The 27500-nt window shown below is 40.5% G+C and overlaps 3 protein-coding genes across 4 annotated transcripts in view; 2 read left to right on the top strand and 1 right to left on the bottom strand.

The window, feature by feature from the left end:
- LOC117748066 (tetratricopeptide repeat protein 39B) overlaps window positions 1–5914 on the top strand; it is a 23133-nt gene extending 17219 nt beyond the window's left edge. For both annotated transcript variants that reach the window (XM_034557690.1, XM_034557691.1), the window contains exons 14-19: window positions 1511–1602; window positions 1695–1815; window positions 1965–2076; window positions 4275–4392; window positions 4483–4599; window positions 5460–5914. In XM_034557690.1, coding sequence (XP_034413581.1) covers window positions 1511–1602; window positions 1695–1815; window positions 1965–2076; window positions 4275–4392; window positions 4483–4599; window positions 5460–5556 — 657 coding nt within the window. In that variant the 3' untranslated portion in view covers window positions 5557–5914. The remainder of the gene's footprint in view (window positions 1–1510; window positions 1603–1694; window positions 1816–1964; window positions 2077–4274; window positions 4393–4482; window positions 4600–5459) is intronic.
- A 2240-nt stretch (window positions 5915–8154) lies between these two features.
- On the top strand, window positions 8155–16474 carry cfi (complement factor I). Its single transcript, XM_034557682.1, has 16 exons — window positions 8155–8757; window positions 9158–9624; window positions 9836–9989; window positions 10196–10259; window positions 10350–10515; window positions 11706–11893; window positions 12332–12433; window positions 12531–12644; window positions 12889–12924; window positions 13039–13059; window positions 13206–13345; window positions 13465–13568; window positions 13779–13883; window positions 13970–14145; window positions 14284–14534; window positions 15869–16474. The coding sequence occupies exons 1-16, from the start codon at window positions 8689–8691 to the stop codon at window positions 15935–15937; spliced, it is 2226 nt and encodes a 741-aa protein (XP_034413573.1). The 5' UTR covers window positions 8155–8688; the 3' UTR covers window positions 15938–16474.
- Window positions 16369–26022, bottom strand: LOC117748069 (calcium uniporter regulatory subunit MCUb, mitochondrial-like). The gene is made up of 9 exons (XM_034557694.1): window positions 25656–26022; window positions 20292–20352; window positions 19050–19217; window positions 18375–18479; window positions 18139–18296; window positions 17661–17767; window positions 17487–17583; window positions 16783–16899; window positions 16369–16582 (listed from the first exon to the last, which is right to left on the bottom strand). The coding sequence occupies exons 1-9, from the start codon at window positions 25710–25712 to the stop codon at window positions 16505–16507; spliced, it is 948 nt and encodes a 315-aa protein (XP_034413585.1). The 5' UTR covers window positions 25713–26022; the 3' UTR covers window positions 16369–16504.
- Window positions 26023–27500: the final 1478 nt, after the last annotated feature.

Below are 27500 nucleotides of genomic sequence, written 5' to 3'. Positions count from 1 at the left end.
GAGACCGGTACACCAGGAAGGTTTAGAAGCTTCTGTAGAGACCGGTACACCAGGAAGGTTTAGAAGCTTCTGTAGAGACCGGCCCACCAGGAAGGTTTGGAAGCTTCTGTAGAGACCGGCCCACCAGGAAGGTTTGGAAGCTTCTGTAGAGGCCGGTACACCAGGAAGGTTTAGAAGCTTCTGTAGAGACCGGTACACCAGGAAGGTTTAGAAGCTTCTGTAGAGACCGGCCCACCAGGAAGGTTTGGAAGCTTCTGTAGAGGCCGGTACACCAGGAAGGTTTAGAAGCTTCTGTAGAGACCGGTACACCAGGAAGGTTTGGAAGCTTCTGTAGAGACCGGCCCACCAGGAAGGTTTAGAAGCTTCTGTAGAGTAGCTTCTGTAGTGACCGGTACACCAGGAAGGTTTGGAAGCTTCTGTAGAGACCGGTACACCAGGAAGGTTTGGAAGCTTCTGTAGAGACCGGTACACCAGGAAGGTTTAGAAGACCGGTACACCAGGAAGGTTTAGAAGCTTCTGTAGAGACCGGTACACCAGGAAGGTTTAGAAGCTTCTGTAGAGGCCGGTACACCAGGAAGGTTTAGAAGCTTCTGTAGAGACTAATACACCAGGAAGGTTTAGAAGCTTCTGTAGAGGCCGGTACACCAGGAAGGTTTAGAAGCTTCTGTAGAGACCGGTACACCAGGAAGGTTTAGAAGACCGGTACACCAGGAAGGTTTAGAAGCTTCTGTAGAGACCGGTACACCAGGAAGGTTTAGAAGACCGGTACACCAGGAAGGTTTGGAAGCTTCTGTAGAGACCGGTACACCAGGAAGGTTTAGAAGCTTCTGTAGAGACCGGTACACCAGGAAGGTTTAGAAGACCGGTACACCAGGAAGGTTTAGAAGCTTCTGTAGAGACCGGTACACCAGGAAGGTTTAGAAGCTTCTGTAGAGACCGGTACACCAGGAAGGTTTAGAAGACCGGTACACCAGGAAGGTTTAGAAGCTTCTGTAGAGACCGGTACACCAGGAAGGTTTAGAAGCTTCTGTAGAGACCGGCCCACCAGGAAGGTTTAGAAGCTTCTGTAGAGACCGGTACACCAGGAAGGTTTAGAAGCTTCTGTAGAGACCGGTACACCAGGAAGGTTTAGAAGCTTCTGTAGAGACCGGCCCACCAGGAAGGTTTAGAAGCTTCTGTAGAGACCGGTACACCAGGAAGTTGGGTTTCCTCATTTGGTGATGAATAGAGATTTAACAGACATTTATTTAAAAGAATATTCCAATCAAAACAAGTATTATAAATAAGCAATAAACAGTAAAGAATATTAGCTAAGTAAAAAATGCAAAATGTATCCACTATAACTAAAATATAACTACAGATATACGTAGGACAGAATACATTTTTATTGCACGGCATGTCGTGTATTTTTTATTGCACAGATGAATGACCTTTTTGTTGGTGTTGTCGGTGGTCTACTGGGAGCACCACTGGTCGTGAGTCTTCCATCTTGGCTTTCTATCCTCTCCAGGCCATCTATGTGTACCAGAAGGCAGCCATCCTCAGCATGATGTCAGAGGAGGACGTGAAGAAGACGGGGGAGGACGTCGTGGAGCTCTTTAAGTCAGTCTGCCTCATTGAAGCACTCCCACTGCATTATTGAGGGTCCTCACAAGTGAATGAGTACCATACAGAGTGTATTTATTTGTGTGCAGGCAGGTGGAGGGGCTCAAACAGCGCCTGGCGGGGAAGTCGATCCCGACGGAGAAATTTGCAGTGAGGAAGTCGAGACGCTACAAAGCGGCTCGACCCGTCCTGCTGGTCATCCCCGCCCTGGTACATAAAACACATTTAGTATAGTTATGTTCACTCTGGGATGTGGAAGAGACCTTTTTTTTACCATTGGCTCCATCTATGGGAAAGCTTTGCTTGGCCGGAGTTCAAGATCTCTGAATAATAAATATCTGGTATTCCTCTCCCTTTAGGAGATGATGTACGTTTGGAACGGGTTCACCATCGTCGGGAAGAGAGCCGACAGCACCGAGGCTCAGCTGGTCACCATCGAGGCGACTGAGGAGCAGCTTCGCAACGACCCCAGTATGTTCAAAAATAATTATTGTAGCTGCTTTTAAGTAAAGTAATGATCGTATCCCCTTCCTGTTTTTTAAAATTTGTACTAGTATTATCTTTCCATTTGTATGTTTTTTACCTTATTATACATTTTATTTCACTTTATTATTGTCTGACAACTCTAACCTTTTTATCTATGTAAGGAAACCATATCCATATCTAATTGAATAAAAACCTAAGGGACAAAAAAGAAGAAAAAAGGGGTTCCACAGGGATCTGCTCTTGGCCCACTTCTCTATCGAGGTTCTACTGGACAGAATGAACCAGAATTGTGTCAAGCAGCAGTGTTTTTTTTCAGATATATTTATCCATTAGAGGTATTTCTGTTGTCTCAGCACTTACAATCTACAGCAGCACGTAGAACGATTCATTTGCACGTTTATTCATTTTTCTGTGAGTACTTTCAGACATGACGTGGATATTAAAAGGCTTTCCTTTGGAACATGGTTGATTCTACCTTTACCTCTACCTCTACCTCTACCCCTACCTCTACCACTGCCTCTATCTTCTACTTTTACCTCTACCTCTACATGTACCTCTACTTCTACCTCTACCTCTACCTTCTACCTCTACTTCTACCTCTACCTTCTACCTCTACTTCTACCTCTACTTCTACCTTCTACCTCTACTTCTACCTTCTACCTATACTTCTACCTCTACTTCTACCTTCTACCTATACTTCTACCACTACTTCTACCTTCTACCTATACTTCTACCTCTACCTATACTTCTACCTCTACTTCTACCTTCTACCTATACTTCTACCTCTACTTCTACCTTCTACCTATACTTCTACCTCTACCTTCTACCTATACTTCTACCTCTACTTCTACCTTCTACCTATACTTCTACCTCTACTTCTACCTTCTACCTATACTTCTACCTCTACCTTCTACCTATACTTCTACCTATACTTCTACCTATACTTCTACCTCTACCTCTACCTTCTACCTATACTTCTACCTCTACTTCTACCTTCTACCTATACTCCTACCTCTACTTCTACATCTACTTCTACCTCTACCTTCTACCTTCTACCTATACTTCTACCTCTACTTCTACCTTCTACCTTCTACCTCTACTTCTACCTCTACCTCTACTTCTACCTCTACCTTCTACCTCTACTTCTACCTTCTACCTTCTACCTATACTTCTACCTCTACTTCTACCTATACTTCTACCTCTACCTTCTACCTATACTTCTACCTCTACCTTCTACCTATACTTCTACCTCTACTTCTACCTTCTACCTATACTTCTACCTTCTACCTATACTTTTACCTCTACCTTCTACCTATACTTCTACCTCTACTTCTACCTTCTACCTATACTTCTACCTCTACCTTCTACCTATACTTCTACCTCTACTTCTACCTTCTACCTATACCTATACCTTCTACCTATACTTCTACCTCTACTTCTACCTATACTTCTACCTTCTACCTATACTTTTACCTCTACCTTCTACCTATACTTCTACCTCTACTTCTACCTTCTACCTATACTTCTACCTCTACCTTATACCTCTGCTTCTACCTATACTTCTACCTTCTACCTATACTTCTACCTCTACCTTCTACCTATACTTCTACCTTCTACCTATACTTCTACCTCTACCTTCTACCTATACTTCTACCTCTACTTCTACCTTCTACCTATACCTCTACCTTCTACCTCTACTTCTACCTATACTTCTACCTTCTACCTATACTTCTACCTCTACCTTATACCTCTACTTCTACCTATACTTCTACCTTCTACCTATACTTCTACCTCTACCTTCTACCTCTACTTCTACCTCTACTTCTACCTCTACCTTCTACCTATACTTCTACCTCTACTTCTACCTTCTACCTCTACTTCTACCTCTACTTCTACCTATACTTCTACCTTCTACCTATACTTCTACCTCTACCTTCTACCTCTACTTCTACCTCTACTTCTACCTTCTACCTATACTTCTACCTCTACTTCTATCTTCTACCTATACTTCTACCTCTACCTTCTACCTCTACTTCTACCTTCTACCTATACTTCTACCTCTACCTTCTACCTATACTTCTACCTCTACCTTCTACCTATACTTCTACCTCTACTTCTACCTCTACCTATACTTGTTACCTGCTTGGTTCAGTTGAGTAATGTGATGTACATGTCCCATTCAGGCCCTTCAGAGTTCCACCCAGACGACAGCTGCCTGGTCCAGATGTTGAAGGGACTCTGCCTGAAACACCTGGGCAGGTTATTGCAGGCTGAGCTCTGCTTCACGCAGGTCCTGTCCAGGTAAGACATGCAGACAGACACGCAGACAGACAGGTTCAGGCCTCTCTTCTGAGGACGTGAGAGAGATAAATAGTCTGATCTGTGTTTCAGTGAGAGTCGTATCAGATACGATCACTACTTGATCCCCTTCACGCTCTATGAGCTGGGGCTGCTGTACAAGCAACAGGGAGACTTCACCAAGGCCAGCGCGTACATCGAAAATGCCAAGTAAGTTCACCATGTATTTATATATATATTTATATTATATATTAATTGTACCGCATAATGTAGCTATATATAGCTGTGTTCACTTTCACATGCCTTTATACACTTCTTTGTACTTCTCTTTATATACTTTCATATCCCTTTATTAACCTCTATATACCTTTAACATCTCTATTTACTTTCTTATATACCTTTATTTACCTTAATGTACCTTTTATAATCTATACTTTTATATAACTTATACACCTGTTTACTTTCATACAAACATACCTTTTTTATACCAATATAGTCTACCTTTATACATCTCAATATACCTCCATGTATCATTATTCACCTTTATACACTTTCATGTACTTTATACACCTTGATATACTTTAATATATATACTATATATATATATATATATATATATATATATATATATATATACTATAAACATCTGTTTATTTTCATGTACATTTCTAAACTTCTGTATACATGTATTGGCCTTTATCTGCCTTTATATACTTTCATATATCTTCTTAAACATTTGTATACCTTTATACATCTTTATGTATTTTAATAAAGCTTATCCGTCTCTTTGCTTAGCTGTTTTCACCTCTTTTATAATTGTATCCATTACCAATGTCATGTGATGTACATGGATACATTATTGTTATTATCATTTTTGTGTTACCAATACATCTGAGTACTTTGTGTACCTCCTAAATACTCTAGACTGTTGCATGTGGACAAAGTCCGTCACTCGTACTAGTTTGAGGTTAGAATACGTTTACAGGTGAGAACCGAGCTCACGGAACATGAACTAAGATCTTTGAGTAAAAAGAACAACACTTCCATTTATTAAATATTGTGTTCATCAGGACCAACTATAAGGACTACTCCATGGAGAGCAGGCTGCACCTCAGGATGCACGCTGCCCTCAACAGCCTCAAAGAGTCACCTGTCGGCACCCCATAATACTCACAAGAAGAGTCGGGGGTTTGATGCCCACCAGGTACTCTTATCCTGCATTATATTTGACGTGCCATTATTTATTGATTATTTTAAATTGCGTGGACAGATGAGATTATTTAAGCAGCTCTTCTCCAACATGCTGTAGCTTCAATACTGAGCCGTGATTGGCCGAAGCAGCACTTCAAAGCCAAATGTCAAATTAGTCAACAATAACAAGTTATTGATGCTACTTTTGTTGTGAGTAAGGAGACAATAACAATAACAATAATACGAAAGGTTTCACTCTGAGGCTCGTTCACTTTGAAAGGAAACAAAGGTTTAAACTTCATGAGATGTTATACATATATCTATATATCTCTCTCTCTCTCTCTCTCTCTATATATATATATATATATATATATATATATATATATATATAAATATGTATAAATATACACATACATGTGTATATATCTATATATATATATATATATATACACATACATAAATATATATACACTGTATATATAAATACACAGTAGATGCTTTATATTTTATTTACTTTGCCTTGTTTGATTTTCTAATAAAAACAAACGTGCTCTTGCAATCAAAGCCTTCTCACCAACCGTGGCTTACACACACACACACACACACACACACACACACACACACACACACACACACACACACACACACACACACACACACACTCACACACACACATTTAGCTGTGAGTGTGTGTTTCTTTTGTCCTGTTTTGTGAAACCAGGATCAACGTTCTTAATCTCTGTTTCTGCTTTTCTCATATATTCTATTATCTCATGTAAATTATATTAATGGACAGACATGAAGATCAGAATACCGTTTAATCCATTGTCTCCACTCACCATTCAAACAAAAGGACGTACCTTTTATTTATTAGTTTAATACAAGTAAATTATGGATAGAATATAGTAACACAAAAAATATGATATACACCTATATAAGGTATGTGCATATTTATGGTATATACAATATATATGGTGTGTATATTTCTATATATATATATATATATATATATATATATATATGGTGTATATTTCTATATATATGGTATATATATATAAAGTTATACTCGTTTAATTCCAGGTGAATTAAAGAAACAGCTTTCCTCCAATATTAAGTTTTATTTTATTATTAAGTTTTATTATTCATTCCCGAACGACAAATAAATGAAATCGTTGCAACTGGAATAAACGAGTATATAAATATAAAGAATGTTCCTGAAGACCAATGATGTGCGTCTCGCTGTTCTCCTGTATTTACTGTATTTACTGTATTTACTGTATTTTTGTTTATTTTGTTTATTTGCTCGTGCGAGACGTGCAGTAAATATTCAATCAGTAAATATTATAAATAAACAACAATATTTAATGTCATCAGTTTGTTGTGATTTATCTTTTAAGTGTTATTATTGAGCTACATTAACAGCATGCCAGGCTATGTTATATTCTACTGTACACTCTTGGAAATATGGGTTCTAAATGGGTTCCTCCTGAAGGGCGGAGGTTCTACTCAGAATTATTTCTGAAGAACAGTTTTTTGACAAAATAGTTTTTTATGTGATGTTTATAAGACAGAGTTCAATTAAGAACCCTTTTCATCCAAAGAACCCTTTTTGAAGGAAAATGTTCTTCAAGGAATGCTCGAAGCACGGGGGTGAAAAGGTAGAACCTCCTGGGTGGGTTGAAGGTGAACCCTTGGGATATAACAGGGTTCTTAGTAGAACCTCCTGGTGGGTTCTAGATTAAACCCTTGGGATATAACAGGGTTCTTAGTAGAACCTCCTGGTGGGTTCTAGATTAAACCCTTGGGATATAACAGGGTTCTTAATAGAACCTCCTGGTGGGTTCTAGATTAAACCCTTGGGATATAACATGGTTCTTAGTAGAACCTCCTGGTGGGTTCTAGATTAAACCCTTGGGATATAACAGGGTTCTTAGTAGAACCTCCTGGTGGGTTCTAGATTAAACCCTTGGGATATAACAGGGTTCTTAATAGAACCTCCTGGTGGGTTCTAGATTAAACCCTTGGGATATAACATGGTTCTTAGTAGAACCTCCTGGTGGGTTCTAGATTAAACCCTTGGGATATAACAGGGTTCTTAGTAGAACCTCCTGGTGGGTTCTAGATTAAACCCTTGGGATATAACAGGGTTCTTAGTAGAACCTGCTAGTGGGTTCTAGATTAAACCCTTGGGATATAACATGGTTCTTAATAGAACCTGCTAGTGGGTTCTAGATTAAACCCTTGGGATATAACATGGTTCTTAGTAGAACCTCCTAGTGGGTTCTAGATTAAACCCTTGGGATATAACATGGTTCTTAGTAGAACCTGCTAGTGGGTTCTAGATTAAACCCTTGGGATATAACATGGTTCTTAGTAGAACATCCTAGTGGGTTCTAGATTAAACCCTTGGGATATAACAGGGTTCTTAGTAGAACCTCATGGTGGGTTCTAGATTAAACCCTTGGGATATAACATGGTTCTTAGTAGAACCTGCTAGTGGGTTCTAGATTAAACCCTTGGGATATAACATGGTTCTTAGTAGAACACCCACTCACACACACACACACACACACACACACACACAGCCTGTCCCTCATATTGATTCATCCTATTGATTGTATGTGTGTGTGTGTGTGTGTGTGTGTGTGTGTGTGTGTGTGTGTGTGTCTGTGTGTGTAATGCTGGAAAACCCAGAACTCCAACCGATGAGTTCACAACGATTTCGTAACGTTACTTTGTTATTGACAGAGTGTTGAACATTAACGTGTTGACTTATTAATAGACGTATTGATCTGGACGTGTCGTGGACATCCGTCTTGTTCACGCTTTGCGGCTCCAAGTCTCCAGGTCACCTGACCAGCTCTGTATTCTGGGCTCTGGAATCATACAAACACAGAGCGCGACCTTCAGGGTCGAGTCGCGACCTTCAGGGTCGAGTCATGACCTTCAGTGCTGAGTCACCGCGCCGCCCACGTATTTGTTTTCATGGTTACTGGATAATGGGTTAGCCGAGCTAATGATTGATTGATTGATTGATGACATCATCAGAGGGCAGAAGAAGCTCCTCGCCCGACAGAACAACGTTCCATAAGTTTTATCGTCTCGTTTATGAACACGATGAGAGCAGCCGGAGCTTCGGTTCTCTTGCTGTTTCTGTTGGTTCGGAGCTCTGAAGCGGTGAGTCGCTTTATAAGTGTTATTGTTGTTGTTTACATTCCATCACTTTGTCTTTCTTGTATTTGTGGGTAGTTTCACTGCATGATGTCATATTTCTGACCAGTGTTGCATGGTTACAGAAGACAAAAGGTGTTCAATACAGCGTAATAAACATGTGTTATGTACAGCTGTCACTACGATGACTAGCGCAGTGTATGAGGCCCGTTATTGAAGGGCGTAAATGTGTGTCATTTGTATAAATGTGTGTGTCATCTGTGTAAATGTGTGTGTCATTTATATAAATGTGTGTCATCTGTGTAAATGTGTGTGTCATTTATATAAATGTGTGAGTCATCTGCGTAACGCTTGAACACGAGCAGAAACATGTTTGTAACTTTATTGCATTTTTCTGTCACTCCAGCAAAGCCATTCGTTAAATGATGAGACTCCAAACAACATGGATCAGATAGCACAAGTCCCAGAGAAACCACAAGCAGCAGCCCTACCCTCAAACCCCCTGGTGACCAGCCCGGCCCCCGAGGACCCCAAGGACCCCACAGCCCCCAACGACCCCACGGACCTCAAGGACCCCACGGCCCCCAGGGATCCCAAGGACCCCACAGCCCCCAACAACCCCACGGACCCCAAGGACCCCACAGCCCCCAACGACCTCACGGACCCCAACGACCCCACGGACCCCACAGACCCCAAGGACCCCAAGGACCCCACAGCCCCCACGGACCCCAAGGACCCCACAGCCCCCAACGACCTCACGGACCCCAACAACCCCACGGACCCCAAAGCCCCCACAGTCCCCACGACCCCCACGGCCTCTGAGGCACCCGAGGAAGACGAGTTTCTGGGTCCACCTGAGTGTCTGCAAAAGAAGTATGTGTGTTTTGATTGTCTGGGCTTCTTGCTTGGTTCCTCAGCTGTTACATTTGCTTTGATGCATTCTTTAAAATGAGTCGGAGGTCTGGCCCCAGCTCGTCTGTCAGACTCTCGGCAGCAGGAAGACGAGTCTGAAGGTCCGGCAGAGCAAACGTGAAATTAAGGAGAACACGTGAGCATAATGTTTGTATCTTTTAAACATGTGCAGGTTCACTCGTGCGTCATGTTCACTGGTGTTTTGTCCTCCGTGGGAGCGCTGTATCGAGGGACGCTGCTCCTGCAAACCCCCGTACCTGTGTCCGGATGGGGGGGGGGAGCCGGTCTGTGGGCTGGACCACAGGACCTACCGCTCCTACTGCCAGGTAGCGTATCACCAGGTGGAAGGTCGGGTATCGGCAGGCGGTCTCGACGTAGAAACCGGCTGTCAAAACATTATTGTGCATATCCAAGACCTGCAAAAGAACTTGTTGTTTTCTTGCAGATTTCTATTTGTTAGGTATCAGTTCCCGGCTCCACCTCCAGGCCTTTGAGACCCGTCTGGTTCTAACGGTGCGACCGTGTTTTCCAGGTGATGGCGCTGTCCTGTCTGAAGAAGAGAACCGCCATGTCACACTTCGGGGGGATTTGCGGAGGTTCGGCGTCGCCGATACATTCAGCGCCTTCATTCTCGTCGTATCCCGACTTCTAGGTCACGTTTTCTCACCAACTTCTCCGTCACACAGCGAGTCGCCCCAAGTTCACGAGCAGAGTGGACCCGGTCTCCGGAGTGGTCACGGTCTTCCTTCCTGACTCCGGGAGTCTCGGAGGGGGGGAGAACCTGCTGGTCTGCCGGAAGCTCTGGAACATGGCGGCCGCTAACGCGGCCTGCAAGAACGAGGGGAACCTACTGTGAGGGAACATGAGTATATATAGATATTCATATCTATATCTATAAAGACATATATGTGTGTGTGCATTTAAAACAAGAAATACGTGCGCGACATTTAGACAGTGATGATTACGATGTGACCTTTGTGTGACCTTTTTGTGACCTTGTGTGACCTTTATGTAACCTTGTGTGACCTTTGTGTGACCTTTATGTAACCGTATGTGACCTTTGTGTGAACTTGTGTGACCTTTGTGTGACCGTTGTGTAACCTTGTGTGACCTTTGTGTGACCTTGTGTGACCTTTGTGTGACCTTTGTGTGACCGTTGTGTAACCTTGTGTGACCTTTGTGTGACCTTGTGTGACCTTTGTGTGACCGTTGTGTGACCTTTGTGTGACCGTTGTGTAACCTTGTGTGACCTTTGTGTGACCTTGTGTGACCTTTGTGTGACCGTTGTGTAACCTTGTGTGACCTTTGTGTGACCGTTGTGTAACCTTGTGTGACCTTTGTGTGACCTTTATGTAACCGTATGTGACCTTTGTGTGAACTTGTGTGACCTTTGTGTGACCGTTGTGTAACCTTGTGTGACCTTTGTGTGACCGTTGTGTAACCTTGTGTGACCTTTGTGTGACCTTGTGTGACCTTTGTGTGACCTTGTGTGACCTTGGTGTGACCGTTGTGTAACCTTGTGTGACCTTTGTGTGACCTTGTGTGACCTTTGTGTGACCTTTGTGTGACCGTTGTGTAACCTTGTGTGACCTTTGTGTGACCGTTGTGTGACCTTGTGTAACCTTGTGTGACCTTTGTGTGACCTTGTGTGACCTTTGTGTGACCGTTGTGTGACCTTGTGTGACCTTTGTGTGACCTTGTGTGACCTTTGTGTAACCTTGTGTGACCTTTGTGTGACCGTTGTGTAACCTTGTGTGACCTTTGTGTGACCTTGTGTGACCTTTGTGTGACCGTTGTGTAACCTTGTGTGACCTTTGTGTGACCTTGTGTGACCTTTGTGTGACCGTTGTGTAACCTTGTGTGACCTTTGTGTGACCGTTGTGTGACCTTTGTGTGACCGTTGTGTAACCTTGTGTGACCTTTGTGTAACCTTGTGTGACCTTTGTGTGACCTTGTGTGACCTTTGTGTGACCTTGTGTGACCTTTGTGTGACCGTTGTGTAACCTTGTGTGACCTTTTTGTGACCTTGTGTGACCTTTCAGCGGAGCAGCGACCGCCGATTTATACTTGATAACCCCCGATGCCGACAAGGACTACCCAAACCAGTGTGTTAGCGTCCGCTGCCAAGGATACGAGACGTCCCTCGCCGAGTGCGTGATCTACAACAAGCAACAGCGTTTCAAGAGGGTCGCCATGGCAACGTGTCACAAGGCGTCGCCAGTGCAGCACAGTCAGTTTCCTCTGGAGGAGTTTATTGTGATCCACATCAACAGCACATTGTTCATCGTGACTTTAAACAACGTCACAGGATTACAAAGTTTTATTTGTCAACATTTAGATTGTTGTCCCGGTTTGTTACGTGGAAAGAAAATAGTATATATAATAGTAAATATATTAATAGACATAATAATATATATAATAATAGGTATGATAGATATATTAATAGATATTAAATAATATATATAATAATACACATAATAATAGATATAATAATAGTTATGATAATAGATATAATTGAGTATCGTCTGCATAGCAGTGAACGTTTATGGAGTGTTTCCAAAAGGAAGCATAAGGAAGACATAAGGTGAATAAAACTGCTCCACCGGTCCGCAGGTATTAGGGTACAATTTGAGAAAGCGTCCATATATATTTTTGCCATACTTTTCAGAGTGCGGCTTCACGTGCGCCAACAAGAAGTGCGTCTCTTTGGACCAGACCTGCAACGGAGTCGACGACTGTGGCGACCGCAGCGACGAGATGTGCTGCAAAAGTAAACAAAAACAAACAAACAAACAAAACACACGTCCCTTCGGGTGGAGTTCGGGGCGCTGTCGTACTTCCTGACGTGAATATCGTGTCGTTGACAGAATGCAGGAACCGAAGCTTCCGCTGCCGGACGGGCGTGTGCGTCCCTGAAGAGGCGGTCGGAGACGGAGAGCTGGACTGTCTGGACGGAGCGGACGAGTCACAAAAACAACCACGTGATTGACCTCCATGACCTCTTTGGGAAATCAATGACACTGTTTAGCTTGATGCTTGTTTTAGGATCCACTTCCTGTCAAATAAACCGCCCAGTTACCTCAGACCCAAAGCCACCACCATCGGAGTGTTTGCACTAATTGTATTCTATATTTGATATATATATATATATATATATATATATATATATATATATATATATATATATATATATATATTGTACTCTATATTTCTATTTCTCCACAGGACCAGAAGCGGAGCACAAAGGACCAAGAAACTCAGGTACTGACCTGAAACTGAGGAAGAGGAGTTTGAATCTTCATGGAAAGTGTTGTTGTTGTTGTTGTTAGTCGGTGTGATGATCATGACATTTGTTTGTGGGTTGTATTTTTTCAGACTACATCTCTCCCAAAAACCGTACGTAGCCGTAACATTTACCTTTTACACAAAAAGCAACAACTCAATGATATTTGTTGTTTATATTTAGCTTTTTTGTCCAAATGCTGCTGTAGCGAAAAGATGTCCCATTACAGGATTAATAAAGTGTGTGTGTGTGTGTTCAGAAACGAGGGTCGACAGGGCCCACATGGAGACCAGCTTGTACTGCGGGATCCCCAACGCGACCACGGTGGACGACGAGCAGGTGGAGGACCGAGTGGGCGGCCGCTACAGGAGGGTTGTGGGAGGAGTCCCGGCGAACCCGGTAAGTCAACGTCTCAAGCTGCTTTCACCTCATGTGACCTTACGACCTTTGTGCTACCTTCAAACCTTTAAGAGCTCCCAGCAGCCTCTTTGCTTTAATAACCGTGATCCGGTGTGCAGACTCAGATCCAGTGGCAGATCGCGCTGGTGGAGAACAGGAAGGTGGATTGTGGAGGCGCTTACATCGGAGGATGCTGGGTGCTCACGGCGGCTCACTGTGTCAGGTGGGAGCGGTCAATGATGACGCAGTAGTGTTAGTATAAAATATGACCGGAGTGTACATGTACTACATATCAAAGGTACATATAGTACTTTATACCCAACTACATCTCAGAGGTACATGTTGTACTTTACTCGACTGGTGGTATGTTTTGTATCTCAGAAAGTAGTAGTACTAGTAGTAGTACTACGAGTGTCCTGCCTCTCTTCTTCAGGCCCAACCCGTCTGCGTATAAGTTGAAGTTTTCTCTCTGGAGGAAGTTCCGAGCTCAGGGCACCACCGACATCGTTCCCGTCGAAGACGTCCGCATCCACCCGGGGTATTTATGGAGCGACCGCAACGCACGCCCGTGAGCATCAACGGCAACCGAACGGTAACAACGAGGGTGTATTTGTACACCTGCAGGTACAATGCCAACACCTACGAGAACGACATCGCGCTGGTGAAGCTGCAGAAGCTGCCGTTCATGGACAAATGTGTGGAGGACAACCCGGCCATCAGCGCCGTGTGCGTGCCCTGGTCCGAACAGGTGTTCCAGCCCAACCACACCTGCAGCATCTCCGGGTGGGGGCGGACCGCAGGTGTGTTCCTCCTGTACCAGCATGTTACATTTAGTGGCGTGAAATGCTTTTAAAATCACTCGACGTGAAGAATGTATTATGTTACATTCACGCTCAGAAACGTTATCTGCATTTCAACATTGGTGACGTTGCTCACAGATGGCCGAGCGGCTCAGGTGTTGCTGTGGGCCAACGTGTCCCTCATCGCCGACTGTCAGAGGTTCTACAAGGATCGCTTCAAGCTCGGAATGATGTGTGCGGGCGACCTGGACGGCAGCGTGGACTCCTGTCAGGGTGACAGTGGAGGTCCACTGGTCTGCAAGGACGAACTGGGAGTTTCTTACCTGTGGGGCATCGTCAGCTGGGGAGACAAGTGTGGTCATCCAGGATTCCCTGGAGTTTATACACAGGTAATAATATCTACAGTGGATTTACATGTGAAGTGTCTTTGAGTATTATGAAAAGCGCTATATAAATTAAATGCATTATTATTATTATTATTACACACACATATATATATATATGACTACTCCTTTATCATAAACACCAATTTTAAAAATGCAATCAAAACCTAAATATTACCAGAAAAGCCAATCCTTCATGTGTTAAAGCTGCATTCTCTCTCCTGACCACCAGGGGGCGACTCCTCTGGTTGTATAGAAGTCTATCCTTCATGTGTTAAAGCTGCATTCTCTCTCCTGACCACCAGGGGGCGACTCCTCTGGTTGTATAGAAGTCTATGCTTCATGTGTTAAAGCTGCATTCTCTCTCCTGACCACCAGGGGCGACTCCTCTGGTTGTATAGAAGTCTATGCTTCATGTGTTAAAGCTGCATTCTCTCTCCTGACCACCAGGGGGCGACTCCTCTGGTTGTATAGAAGTCTATGCTTCATGTGTTAAAGCTGCATTCTCTCTCCTGACCACCAGGGGGCGACTCCTCTGGTTGTATAGAAGTCTATGCTTCATGTGTTAAAGCTGCATTCTCTCTCCTGACCACCAGGGGGCGACTCCTCTGGTTGTATAGAAGTCTATGCTTCATGTGTTAAAGCTGCATTCTCTCTACTGACCACCAGGGGGCGACTCCTCTGGTTGTATAGAAGTCTATGTTTCATGTGTTAAAGCTGCATTCTCTCTCCTGACCACCAGGGGGCGACTCCTCTGGTTGTATAGAAGTCTATGTTTCATGTGTTAAAGCTGCATTCTCTCTCCTGACCACCAGGGGGCGACTCCTCTGGTTGTATAGAAGTCTATGCTTCATGTGTTAAAGCTGCATTCTCTCTACTGACCACCAGGGGGCGACTCCTCTGGTTGTATAGAAGTCTATGCTTCATGTGTTAAAGCTGCATTCTCTCTCCTGACCACCAGGGGGCGACTCCTCTGGTTGTATAGAAGTCTATATAAATGACTCTACTTCTCTTGATGTATTCCCTCAGTAAACATTGTAAACATTAGTTTTTGGTCTCAATCTCTAGTTTCAAGTCTTCTTCAATACAGAATGATGTTCATTTAGTAAATTATGGTTATTTAGAGTCAAACAGACCATAAAGCAGGGGATGCTTTAGGGGCGGGGCTACAAGGTGATTGACAGGATGTATATGACATCTCTGGTTGATAAAAACAAGATGCCGAAGGTCAAATTTCCAAACTCAAGGCATCGACTTTGACTTGTAGTAAATGTATATTACAAATACTACAAATATAAATGATGTTATACTGACGACTTCCTTGTATCTCTCTCTGACAGGTGGCTCACTACTTTGAGTGGATACGACTTCACACCGGCTGGCCTGCAGTCACCAAGTTCAACTCCTGATGAGTCACATAGCCGATTATTAGTTCACTTAATAAATGTATTGTTTTGCGTTGCTCTATCGAGTTTGATGCGGCATCGTACTGATATTAGGCCACGGAATTGGACTGCAGACGGTAAATAAATAAAAAAGGTAGAAAAAATGAAATAAAAATAGAATGTTTTTCTGTTACTATGGATCACAAATACTGACATTTGGCGAGCAAATTAGGCTAATGAATGAATATGATTAAATTAAATTTTTTTGATTTGCACTAATTTTAAAATGTTTATAATATTTTTTTTGAATAATTTCACAGTCATTAACTAAACCGTTATATATAGTTTCAATTCCATTCAAAAACAGCCACAGATTGCAAGCAAAATGAAAATCTGATTCTATAACTTCTTTGTACTTTTGTTCTGCAACAGGAAGAGAAACAAGAGACAAGAGATGCACAACAATGCAGAATCAGAACTTTATATTGCATTGTGTTTCTTTTTTAAACATTTGACAAAAGCAAAAAAATAAAAGTACAAAAATGTGCAAAAGTGACATTTAATGTCACATAAAAAGAACAAAGTTAAATATCAGGCAGCTTTCTGTGGTTGAGGCGGATCCACCTGCAGCCGGATGGCACTCCTCAAAGTGCTGAGATCCCCCTCCACCTGCACACCCACACACACACACACACACACACACACACACAGACACACACACACACATGAATAACTCCATATCTACTTCACTAGAAAATCTTTTTTGTACCATATTTCGAAAAGGTTACGGTTGCTGTGTAAATAGTTAGTGTGTGTGTGAGTGTGTGTGAGTGTGTGAGTGAGTGAGTGTGTGTGTGTGTTTGCTGCACCTTTGCCAGCTCTTCTTTGAGCTCGTTATATTTTTTTATATTGAATTTCTGTTGAGATGCTCTCAGGTGGAAGAAGTGAAGGAACTGACGATCTCGCACATTCGGATAGATTAAATCCTGCACACACACACACACAAAATGAAGCAGAGACCCAAGTTTGTACTCATGAGGACAATCAGTCACATATTACACTCCACCTTTTAACCAAGTGGGGGCCTTTTAGCCAAGTGGGGTCCTTTTAGCCAAGTGGGGACCTTTTAGCAAAGTTGGGTCCTTTTAGCCAAGTGGGGACCTTTTAGCCAAGTGGGGACCTTTTAGCAAAGTGGGGACCTTTTAGCAAGGTTGGGTCCTTTTAACTAAGTGGGGACCTTTTAGCAAAGTGGGGACCTTTTAGCAAGGTTGGGTCCTTTTAACTAAGTGGGGACCTTTTAGCAAAGTGGGGACCTTTTAGCAAGGTTGGGTCCTTTTAACTAAGTGGGGACCTTTTAGCAAAGTGGGGACCTTTTAGCCAAGTGGGGACCTTTTAGCAAAGTGGGGACCTTTTAGCCAAGTGGGGACCTTTTAGCAAGGTTGGGTCCTTTTAACTAAGTGGGGTCCTTTTAGCCAAGTGGGGACCTTTTAGCAGAAGTGTTGGGACCGGTCCTCACTTGTCAGACCTAAAAAACATTCTCTTTGTGAAGCAGACACACCCACAGGGTTCCGACCTGTTTGGTGAGGACATAATAGGCGAAGAACATCATGCTGGTGCTGCAGGTGATGAAGAAGGTGACTGGTTCCATAACGTCCCATGCAAAAACATACCTGTGAACACACACACACACATGAAACATGATTCCAGGATACCTGAGTGCAGTTTCAGGTTAGTGTGTGTTCATTACCAGGTGAGGTAACCCAGGAATCCTCCCTGCAGGGACAGGTAGGCAAGCCCCGCCCACCCCAGAAGTGATGCTCTAGACTCCGCCTCCTGCGCCATCTTGACTCTCACCTGTACACACACACACACACACACACACACACACACACACAGGTATATTCATGTTCAGAAGTGCTCAAATCCTTTACTTCAATAAAAATAAAAATATCACAGTATAAAGATACTACGTTACAAGCAAAAGATAAGAATTCAAAATAGTACATTTAAAAGTATCAAAATAAATCCTTTCAAAGTTTATATTATTATATAATATAAAACTGTGTATCACCTAATGAAAACATTAACGTTGTAGTTCCTGAACTTCATCGCTGAACTTAAAAAACGTCTTAAAAACGTCCACAATTCACTTCTCTTATGCAGACTATGTGTTTTTAATGCATTCATTTCATTCATGTCTTCATTCATCGGCGGGTGTCGGTCACCGTCTCGAGCGGCTGCAGCTGCTCCGCAAGCCGCTCGCGTGCCGCCAGCAGCTCGGCGTGCGCGGCGTGCTGGCGCTGAGGAAGCGTCAGCGCTGACTGCAGCAGGCGGACCACGTACTTCATGTCGTCCACGCCCAGCATGTGTTCGTGAGACGAGCCTGACGGACACACAGGGGGGGCGGGGTTTAGTCCAAGTGCATCAGCTGCTTCCTGTCTTTAAGCTAAGCTAAGCTAACCTTGTCCAAGAGAGCGCACGCTGTGTGTGATGCCGTTGATGACCAGCTGGAAGTCTTCATTTAAAACGTTTTCCATGAAGGTGCACGAAGAGATTCTCTGTCCGCCTGCGGAGGGAACGAGAAACCTTTAACGTGGAAGGTTAGAGGCCGGCGGACATTGTTAGAAAAGTAGAGACGTTCATCAAAAGTCTTTTTTTTTGCAAGAGGGGACAAAGAGGGGATTAAAGTGTGGACATGTTTGTAAACTGAAATCTCTTTAGGATTTGAGGACAGCGGATATTTCTTGAGAATAGGATATTTAGGGCAACTGACAATTTTAAATGTGAAAGATGGTACATTTCTTAAACAATGGGCATTTTAGGAATGTCAAGACATTTTGAATAGATGGGAACATCTTAAATACTGAGGACATTTCTTAAATATAGAACATTTTAAACATTTTTGAAAGCGAGCACATTCTTTGAGAATGACAAAATCTTTAGAGAGTGATACTATTTTAGAAAGTGAGGACATTTGTGAAACAGCATTTGAGGAAATTACATTTCAATGAGGACATTTTTAGAAATCAAGTGAGGATATTTTATTCGAATTGCTAAATGTGGGTTGTGGGCAGTACGTTTCGAGTATAGTAGTATACGTGTAGTAGTGCATGTGTGTTATTGTAGTACACGTTACCTCCGTTGAGCAGGGCGGCTGTGTGCACCCCAGGGTCCTTGGCTGTGATGTCACGCAGGAGGTCACCGACTGTGGTCAACATGGGCGTCACAGTGAAGCGACACTGCTGACCGGCAGGGAGACGGAGAGAGAGGACGGGGCGACCGAAGCTGTAGCGGACAAACACATCTGAGGGGGGAGAGAGAGAGAGAGGGAGAGGGAGGGGAGAGAGAGAGAGGGGGGGGGAGAGAGAGAGAGAGAGGGAGAGAGAGGGAGGGGGGGGGAGAGAGAGAGAGGGGGGGGGGGAGAGAGAGAGAGAGAGGGAGAGAGAGGGGGGGAGAGAGAGAGAGAGAGAAGGAGGGAGAGAGGGGTGGGGGGAGAGAGAGAGAGGGGGGGGGGAAGAGAGAGAGAGAGAAGGAGGGAGAGAGGGGTGGGGGGGGAGTGAGAGAAGGAGAGGGAGAGAGAGAGAGAGAGGGAGAGAGAGGGGGGGAGAGAGAGAGAGAGAGAAGGAGGGAGAGAGGGGTGGGGGAGAGAGAGAGAGAGAGAGAAGGAGGGAGAGAGGGGTGGGGGGGAGTGAGAGAAGGAGAGGGAGAGAGAGAGGGAGAGAGAGAGATTAAGCTGCATTTTCTTTTCATTCCTCTAGCTTTGCATTAATACATATAGTACAGTGTAGTACATATAGTACAGTGTAGTACATATAGTACAGTGTAGTACTTATAGTACAGTGTAGTACATATAGTACAGTGTAGTACTTATAGTACAGTGTAGTACATATAGTACAGTGTAGTACATATAGTACAGTGTAGTACTTATAGTACAGTGTAGTACTTATAGTACAGTGTAGTACTTATAGTACTACACTGTACTATATGTACATAATTCCTGCTCATGTTGTTTGTTTACTTCCTGTTTTCCACCTGTCCGTCTCTCCATATCCCCGCCCACTTCCTGTTCTTTTGGTGAGTGTTACCTGTCTGGACTCCCTCAGCCCGATATGTTTATTAATGTTTTTAAATCGATGTCTTTTCACACTTTGGTGATCGGCTGACATTTTAGGTCAACAATTTAATTGACTTAATAAATAAATAAAATACCTGCAGAACCTCCCATCAGCCTTAGCTGTACACTGTATTTACTGAAAATTAGGAAATGTTAGCATGCTATCAGCATGTTAGCTCACAGCTGTGCCTGGTTGTTAGTTTAGAGTCTAAAACCTTTGTTTTGAAAGCGTTGCCGTGTGAGTCCCATGGTTACCATGGTTACCTCTGGATGGGGGCTGACTGCTGAACCCGGACATGACACCAGCGGACCAGACCGGATCGGACTGGGAGAGAAAGAGAACTTTATTATATTCACAACTCTGTTTGCTTTTGTGTTTAAAAACACAATCCAGTTGTTTTAACGTAGATTAGGAAACTCTTGTTGATCGTTATCGAGAATAAGTGGGCGTGGCTACAGAAGCAATGGAGAAGCTGATTGGCTCAGAGATTACAAATACAGTCAGATTTTAATGAATTGTTGGGACATTAGATTAACTTTCCTGGAGACTTATTCTAACCATAACCATTTTAACTATAACCACAACTATAACCATAACTATATCCACAACTATAACTATAACCACCACTATAACCACAACTATATCCACAACTATAACCATAACTATAACTATATCCACAACTATAACTATAACCACAACTATATCCACAACTATAACTATAACCACCACTATAACCATAACTATATCCACAACTATAACTATAACCACCACTATAACCACAACTATATCCACAACTATAACCATAACTATAACTATATCCACAACTATAACTATAACCACAACTATATCCACAACTATAACTATAACCACCACTATAACCATAACTATATCCACAACTATAACTATAACCACAACTATAACCACAACTATAACCACAACTATAACCACCACTATAACTACAACTATATCCACAACTATAACCATAACTATAACTATATCCACAACTATAACTATAACCACCACTATAACCAAAACTATAACCACAACTATAACCACCACTATAACTACAACTATATCCACAACTATAACCATAACTATAACTATATCCACAACTATAACTATAACCAAAACTATAACCACAACTATAACCATAACTATATCCACAACTATAACCACAACTATAACTATAGCCACCACTATAACCACAACTATAACCACAACTATAACCACCACTATAACCACCACTATAACCACCACTATAACTACAACTATATCCACAACTATAACCATAACTATAACTATATCCACAACTATAACTATAACCACCACTATAACCAAAACTATAACCACAACTATAACCACCACTATAACTACAACTATATCCACAACTATAACCATAACTATAACTATATCCACAACTATAACTATAACCACCACTATAACCAAAACTATAACCACAACTATAACCACCACTATAACTACAACTATATCCACAACTATAACCATAACTATAACTATATCCACAACTATAACTATAACCAAAACTATAACCACAACTATAACCATAACTATATCCACAACTATAACCACAACTATAACTATAGCCACCACTATATCCACCACTATATCCACAACTATGACCATAACTATATCCACAACTATAACTATAACCACCACTATAACCAAAACTATAACCACAACTATAACCACAACTATAACTATATCCACAACTATAACCACAACTATAACCACAACTATAACTATAACCACCACTATATCCACCACTATATCCACAACTATAACCATAACTATATCCACAACTATAACTATAACCACCACTATAACCAAAACTATAACCACAACTATAACCACAACTATAACTATAACCACAACTATAACCACAACTATAACCACAACTATAACTATAACCACAACTATAACCACAACTATATCCACAACTATAACCATAACTATAACTATATCCACAACTATAACTATAACCACCACTATAACCAAAACTATAACTATAACCACAACTATAACCACAACTATATCCACAACTATAACCATAACTATAACTATATCCACAACTATAACTATAACCACCACTATAACCAAAACTATATCCACAACTATAACCACAACTAAAACCACAACTATAACCATAACTATAACTATATCCACAACTATAACTATAACCACAACTATAACCACAACTATATCCACAACTATAACCATAACTATAACTATATCCACAACTATAACTATAACCACCACTATAACCAAAACTATATCCACAACTATAACCACAACTAAAACCACAACTATAACCATAACTATAACTATATCCACAACTATAACTATAACCACCACTATAACCATAACTATAACTATATCCACAACTATATCCACAACTATATCCACAACTATAACCATAACTATAACTATAACCACAACTATAACCATAACTATAACTATATCCACAACTATAACTATAACCACCACTATATCCACAACTATAACCACAACTATAACCAAAACTATAACCATAACTATAACTATATCCACAACTATAACTATAACCACCACTATATCCACAACTATAACCACAACTATAACCACAACTATATCCACAACTATAACCATAACTATAACTATATCCACAACTATAACTATAACCAAAACTATAACCACAACTATAACCATAACTATATCCACAACTATAACCACAACTATAACTATAACCACCACTATATCCACCACTATAACCACAACTATAACCAAAACTATAACCACAACTATAACCATAACTATAACCATAACTATAACCACAACTATAACCACAACTATAACCATAACTATAACTATATCCACAACTATAACTATAACCACCACTATATCCACCACTATAACCACAACTATAACCAAAACTATAACCACAACTATAACCATAACTATAACCATAACTATAACCACAACTATAACTATAACCACCACTATAACCACAACTATAACCACAACTATAACCATAACTATATCCACAACTATAACTATAACCACCACTATAACCACAACTATAACCACAACTATAACCACAACTATATCCACAACTATAACCACAACTATATCCACAACTATAACCATAACTATAACTATATCCACAACTATAACTATAACCACAACTATAACCATAACTATAACCACAACTATAACCACAACTATAACCACCACTATAACCACAACTATAACCATAACTATATCCACAACTATAACTATAACCACCACTATAACCACAACTATAACCACAACTATAACCATAACTATATCCACAACTATAACTATAACCACCACTATAACCACAACTATAACCACAACTATAACCACCACTATAACCACAACTATAACTATAACTATATCCACAACGATAACTATAACCACCACTATAACCACAACTATAACTATAACCACAACTATAACCACCACTATGACCACAACTATAACCACAACTATAACCACCACTATAACCACAACTATAACTATAACCATAACTATAACCATAACTATAACCACAACTATAACCACCACTATAACCACAACTATAACTATAACCATAACTATAACTATAACCACCACTATAACCACCACTATAACCACAACTATAACTATAACCATAACTATAACCATAACTATAACCACAACTATAACTATAACCACCACTATAACCACAACTATAACCAAAACTATAACTATAACCATAACTATAACCACAACTATAACTATAACCACCACTATAACCAAAACTATATCCACAACTATAACCACAACTAAAACCACAACTATAACCAAAACTATAACCACAACTATAACTATAACCACCACTATAACCAAAACTATAACCACAACTATAACCAAAACTATAACCACAACTATAACCAAAACTATAACCACAACCATAACTATAACTATAACCACAACTATAACCATAACTATAACTACCACTATAACCACAACTATAACCACAACTATAACAATAACTACCACTATAACCACAACTATATCCACCACTATAACCATAACTATAACTATATCCACAACTATAACTATAACCACCACTATAACCAAAACCACAACTAGAACCATAACCATAATTATAACTATATCCACAACCATAACTATAAACACAACCACAACTATAACTATAACCATAACTATAACTATAACCATAACCATAACTATAACCATAACTATAACTATAAACACAACCACAACTATAACTATAACCATAACTATAACTATAACCACCACTATAACCACAACTATAACTATAACCATAACTATAACCATAACTATAACTATATCCACAACCATAACTATAAACACAACCACAACTATAACCATAACTATAACTATAACCATAACCATAACTATAACTATAACTATAACCATAACTATAACTATAACTATAACCATAACCATAACTATAACCATAACTATAACTATAACCATAACCATAACTATAACCATAACTATAACCATAACCATAACTATAACCATAACCATAACTATAACTATAACCATAACTATAACCATAACCACAACTATAACTATAACCACAACTATAACCAAAACTATATCCACAACTATAACCACCACTATAACTACCACTATAACCAAAACTATAACCACAACTATACCTATAACTATATCCACAACTAGAACCATAACCATAATTATAACTATATCCACAACCATAACTATAAACACAACCACAACTATATCCACCACTATAACTATAACCATAACTATAACTATAACCATAACCATAACTATAACTATAACCATAACTATAACTATAACCACCACTATAACCACAACTATAACTATAACCATAACTATAAACATAACCATAACTATAACTATAACCATAACTATAACTATAACCACCACTATAACCACAACTATAACTATAACCATAACTATAACTATAAACATAACCATAACTATAACTATAACCATAACTATAACTATAACCACCACTATAACCACAACTATACCTATAACTATAACCACAACCATAACTATAACTATAAATATAACTATAACCATAACCAAAACTATAACTACATCCACAACCATAACTATAACCATAACCATACCAGCATAATCCTAACTATATCTGAAGCTCAAATCAAGAAAGGCGTTTCCCCACAATGTGACTGTGCAAACAGAGTCCCCAGAAGGCTGGTAAAACATGCCTTCTCACACACACACACACACACACGTAGAGAAGTATTAGTACTAGCAGTAGAACTGTAGTAGTACTAGTTTTAGTAGTAGCACCGATGCTATCAGTTGTAGTATACAGTACTAATGTTGGTAGTAGTAAAAGTATTTGGAGTAATGGTACAGTCAGCAGTAGTTGTTCTTTTCTCAACGTATCGACACTCCACCAAAGGATCTGTTGAAGTTCATTAATACTTCATAAAGAACCAAATTAAAGTTCAATAATACTTCATAACGAACCAAAATTAAAGTTCATTAATACTTCATAAAGAACCAAAATTAAAGTTCATTAATACTTCATAAAGAACCAAAATTAAAGTTCAATAACCAGATGTTGAACTCACGGAGAAGATTCTGAGTCCTGGAGGTTTGAAGCGGCAGAAGAACCTGGAGACGAGCATGCTGAGACGAAGCCTCTTCTTCTCCTTCTTCTTCTTCTCCTTCTTCTTCTTCTCCTTCTACTTCTACTCCTTCTACTTCTACTCCTTCTTCTTTTACTCCTTCTACTTCTACTCCTTCTTTTACTCCTTCTACTTCTACTCCTTCTTTTACTCCTTCTACTTCTACTCCTTCTACTTCTACTCCTTCTTTTTTTACTACTTCTTCCTCTTCTTCTTCTTCAGTGCCGTAAACTGGACGCCCCTCCAGGCTGAACTGCTTCTGAGGCGAGTGGAAACAAGTTTTCATGTCTGAATGCAGGAGGAGGAGGAGGAGGAGGAGGAGGAGGAGGAGGAGGAGGAGGAGGAGGAGGAAGAATAGTTAACCCTCTCCTGGCTCTACCCACAGCTCAGACTTTAAAACAGGAAGTGGTTCTCCACACAGGAAGTGACTCAAACAGACACACAGCAGCAGGTTAAAGCTGTAAAAACTTCCTTTTGCATAATTATCAAAGTGTTCCAACGTGTCTCCGGTTGAGGAAACTTAAATAAATAAAAGCGTAGTTCCTGTTCATTTCTACATATTATGTCTTTTTTAACTCTTGTAAAACATGTAAATAATCTCCGGTTTCTGTTCTAAAATTAAGAATCCCGTCGACAAGGCAACAAGTGAAGAAGCTGACGTCATTAGAAAAGATGTCAAAAAGTTATAAACCCATCATAGTATGTTGAACAAATGAATTAAAACATCATAGTGTGTTGAACAAATGAATTAAAACATCATAGTGTGTTGAACAAATGAATTAAAACATCATAGTATGTTGAACAAATGAATTAAAACATCATAGTGTGTTGAACAAATGAATTAAAACATCATAGTGTGTTGAACAAATGAATTAAAACATCATAGTATGTTGAACAAATGAATTAAAACATCATAGTGTGTTGAACAAATGAATTAAAACATCATAGTGTGTTGAACAAATGAATTAAAACATCATAGTATGTTGAACAAATGAATTAAAACATCATAGTGTGTTGTGTTTTGTGTATTCTTTGTACATTGATGTACTTGGGAGGAGCCAGAGACAAGTTCCCACTGACGAACATCTTATTAATGGATTATTAATAATAAATCATTTCATAATTTAAAATATATTACATTTAAACTACCTAGCAGTATATGAAGTATTTAAAATGAGCTCCAGCTGCACATTGAAACATACACAACTCTAATCAAATAAAATGATGTAATCTGCATCATTGGTACTTTAAGTATTAACATTGTGCTGGTACTCATTTTAAATAAAGGACTTTTACTTTAACAGAGAACATCAAGGCTGTAGGATTCATACTTCTCTGAAGTTAAAGATCTCATGACTTCACAGTATCGATACATCATGAGCGGACAAGAAGTGACCAGAAATACATAAACTCCCAGCATGCATTTCTCTATTTGTTTCTGTCTCTCAAACTGCAGTTCAACATATGACCTGAGGGCGGCGCCAATGTCCCGTCGGTCACCTTCGCCTTGAGGGTCTCGAAGTACCTCTGAGGTGTAGTACAGTAACAAGTACTATATGTACCTCTGAGATGTAGTACAGTAACAAGTACTATATGTACCTCTGAGATGTAGTACAGTAACAAGTACTATATGTACCTCTGAGGTGTAGTACAGTAACAAGTACTATATGTACCTCTGAGATGTAGTACAGTAACAAGTACTATATGTACCTCTGAGATGTAGTACAGTAACAAGTACTATATGTACCTCTGAGGTGTAGTACAGTAACAAGTACTATATGTACCTCT

This window comes from Cyclopterus lumpus, chromosome 18 (genome assembly GCF_009769545.1).
Source record: "Cyclopterus lumpus isolate fCycLum1 chromosome 18, fCycLum1.pri, whole genome shotgun sequence".
In the NCBI taxonomy this organism is placed as follows: domain Eukaryota; kingdom Metazoa; phylum Chordata; class Actinopteri; order Perciformes; family Cyclopteridae; genus Cyclopterus; species Cyclopterus lumpus.
The sequence above is the reverse complement of the archived record's forward strand: the minus strand, read 5'-3'. Positions and strand labels throughout refer to the sequence as shown.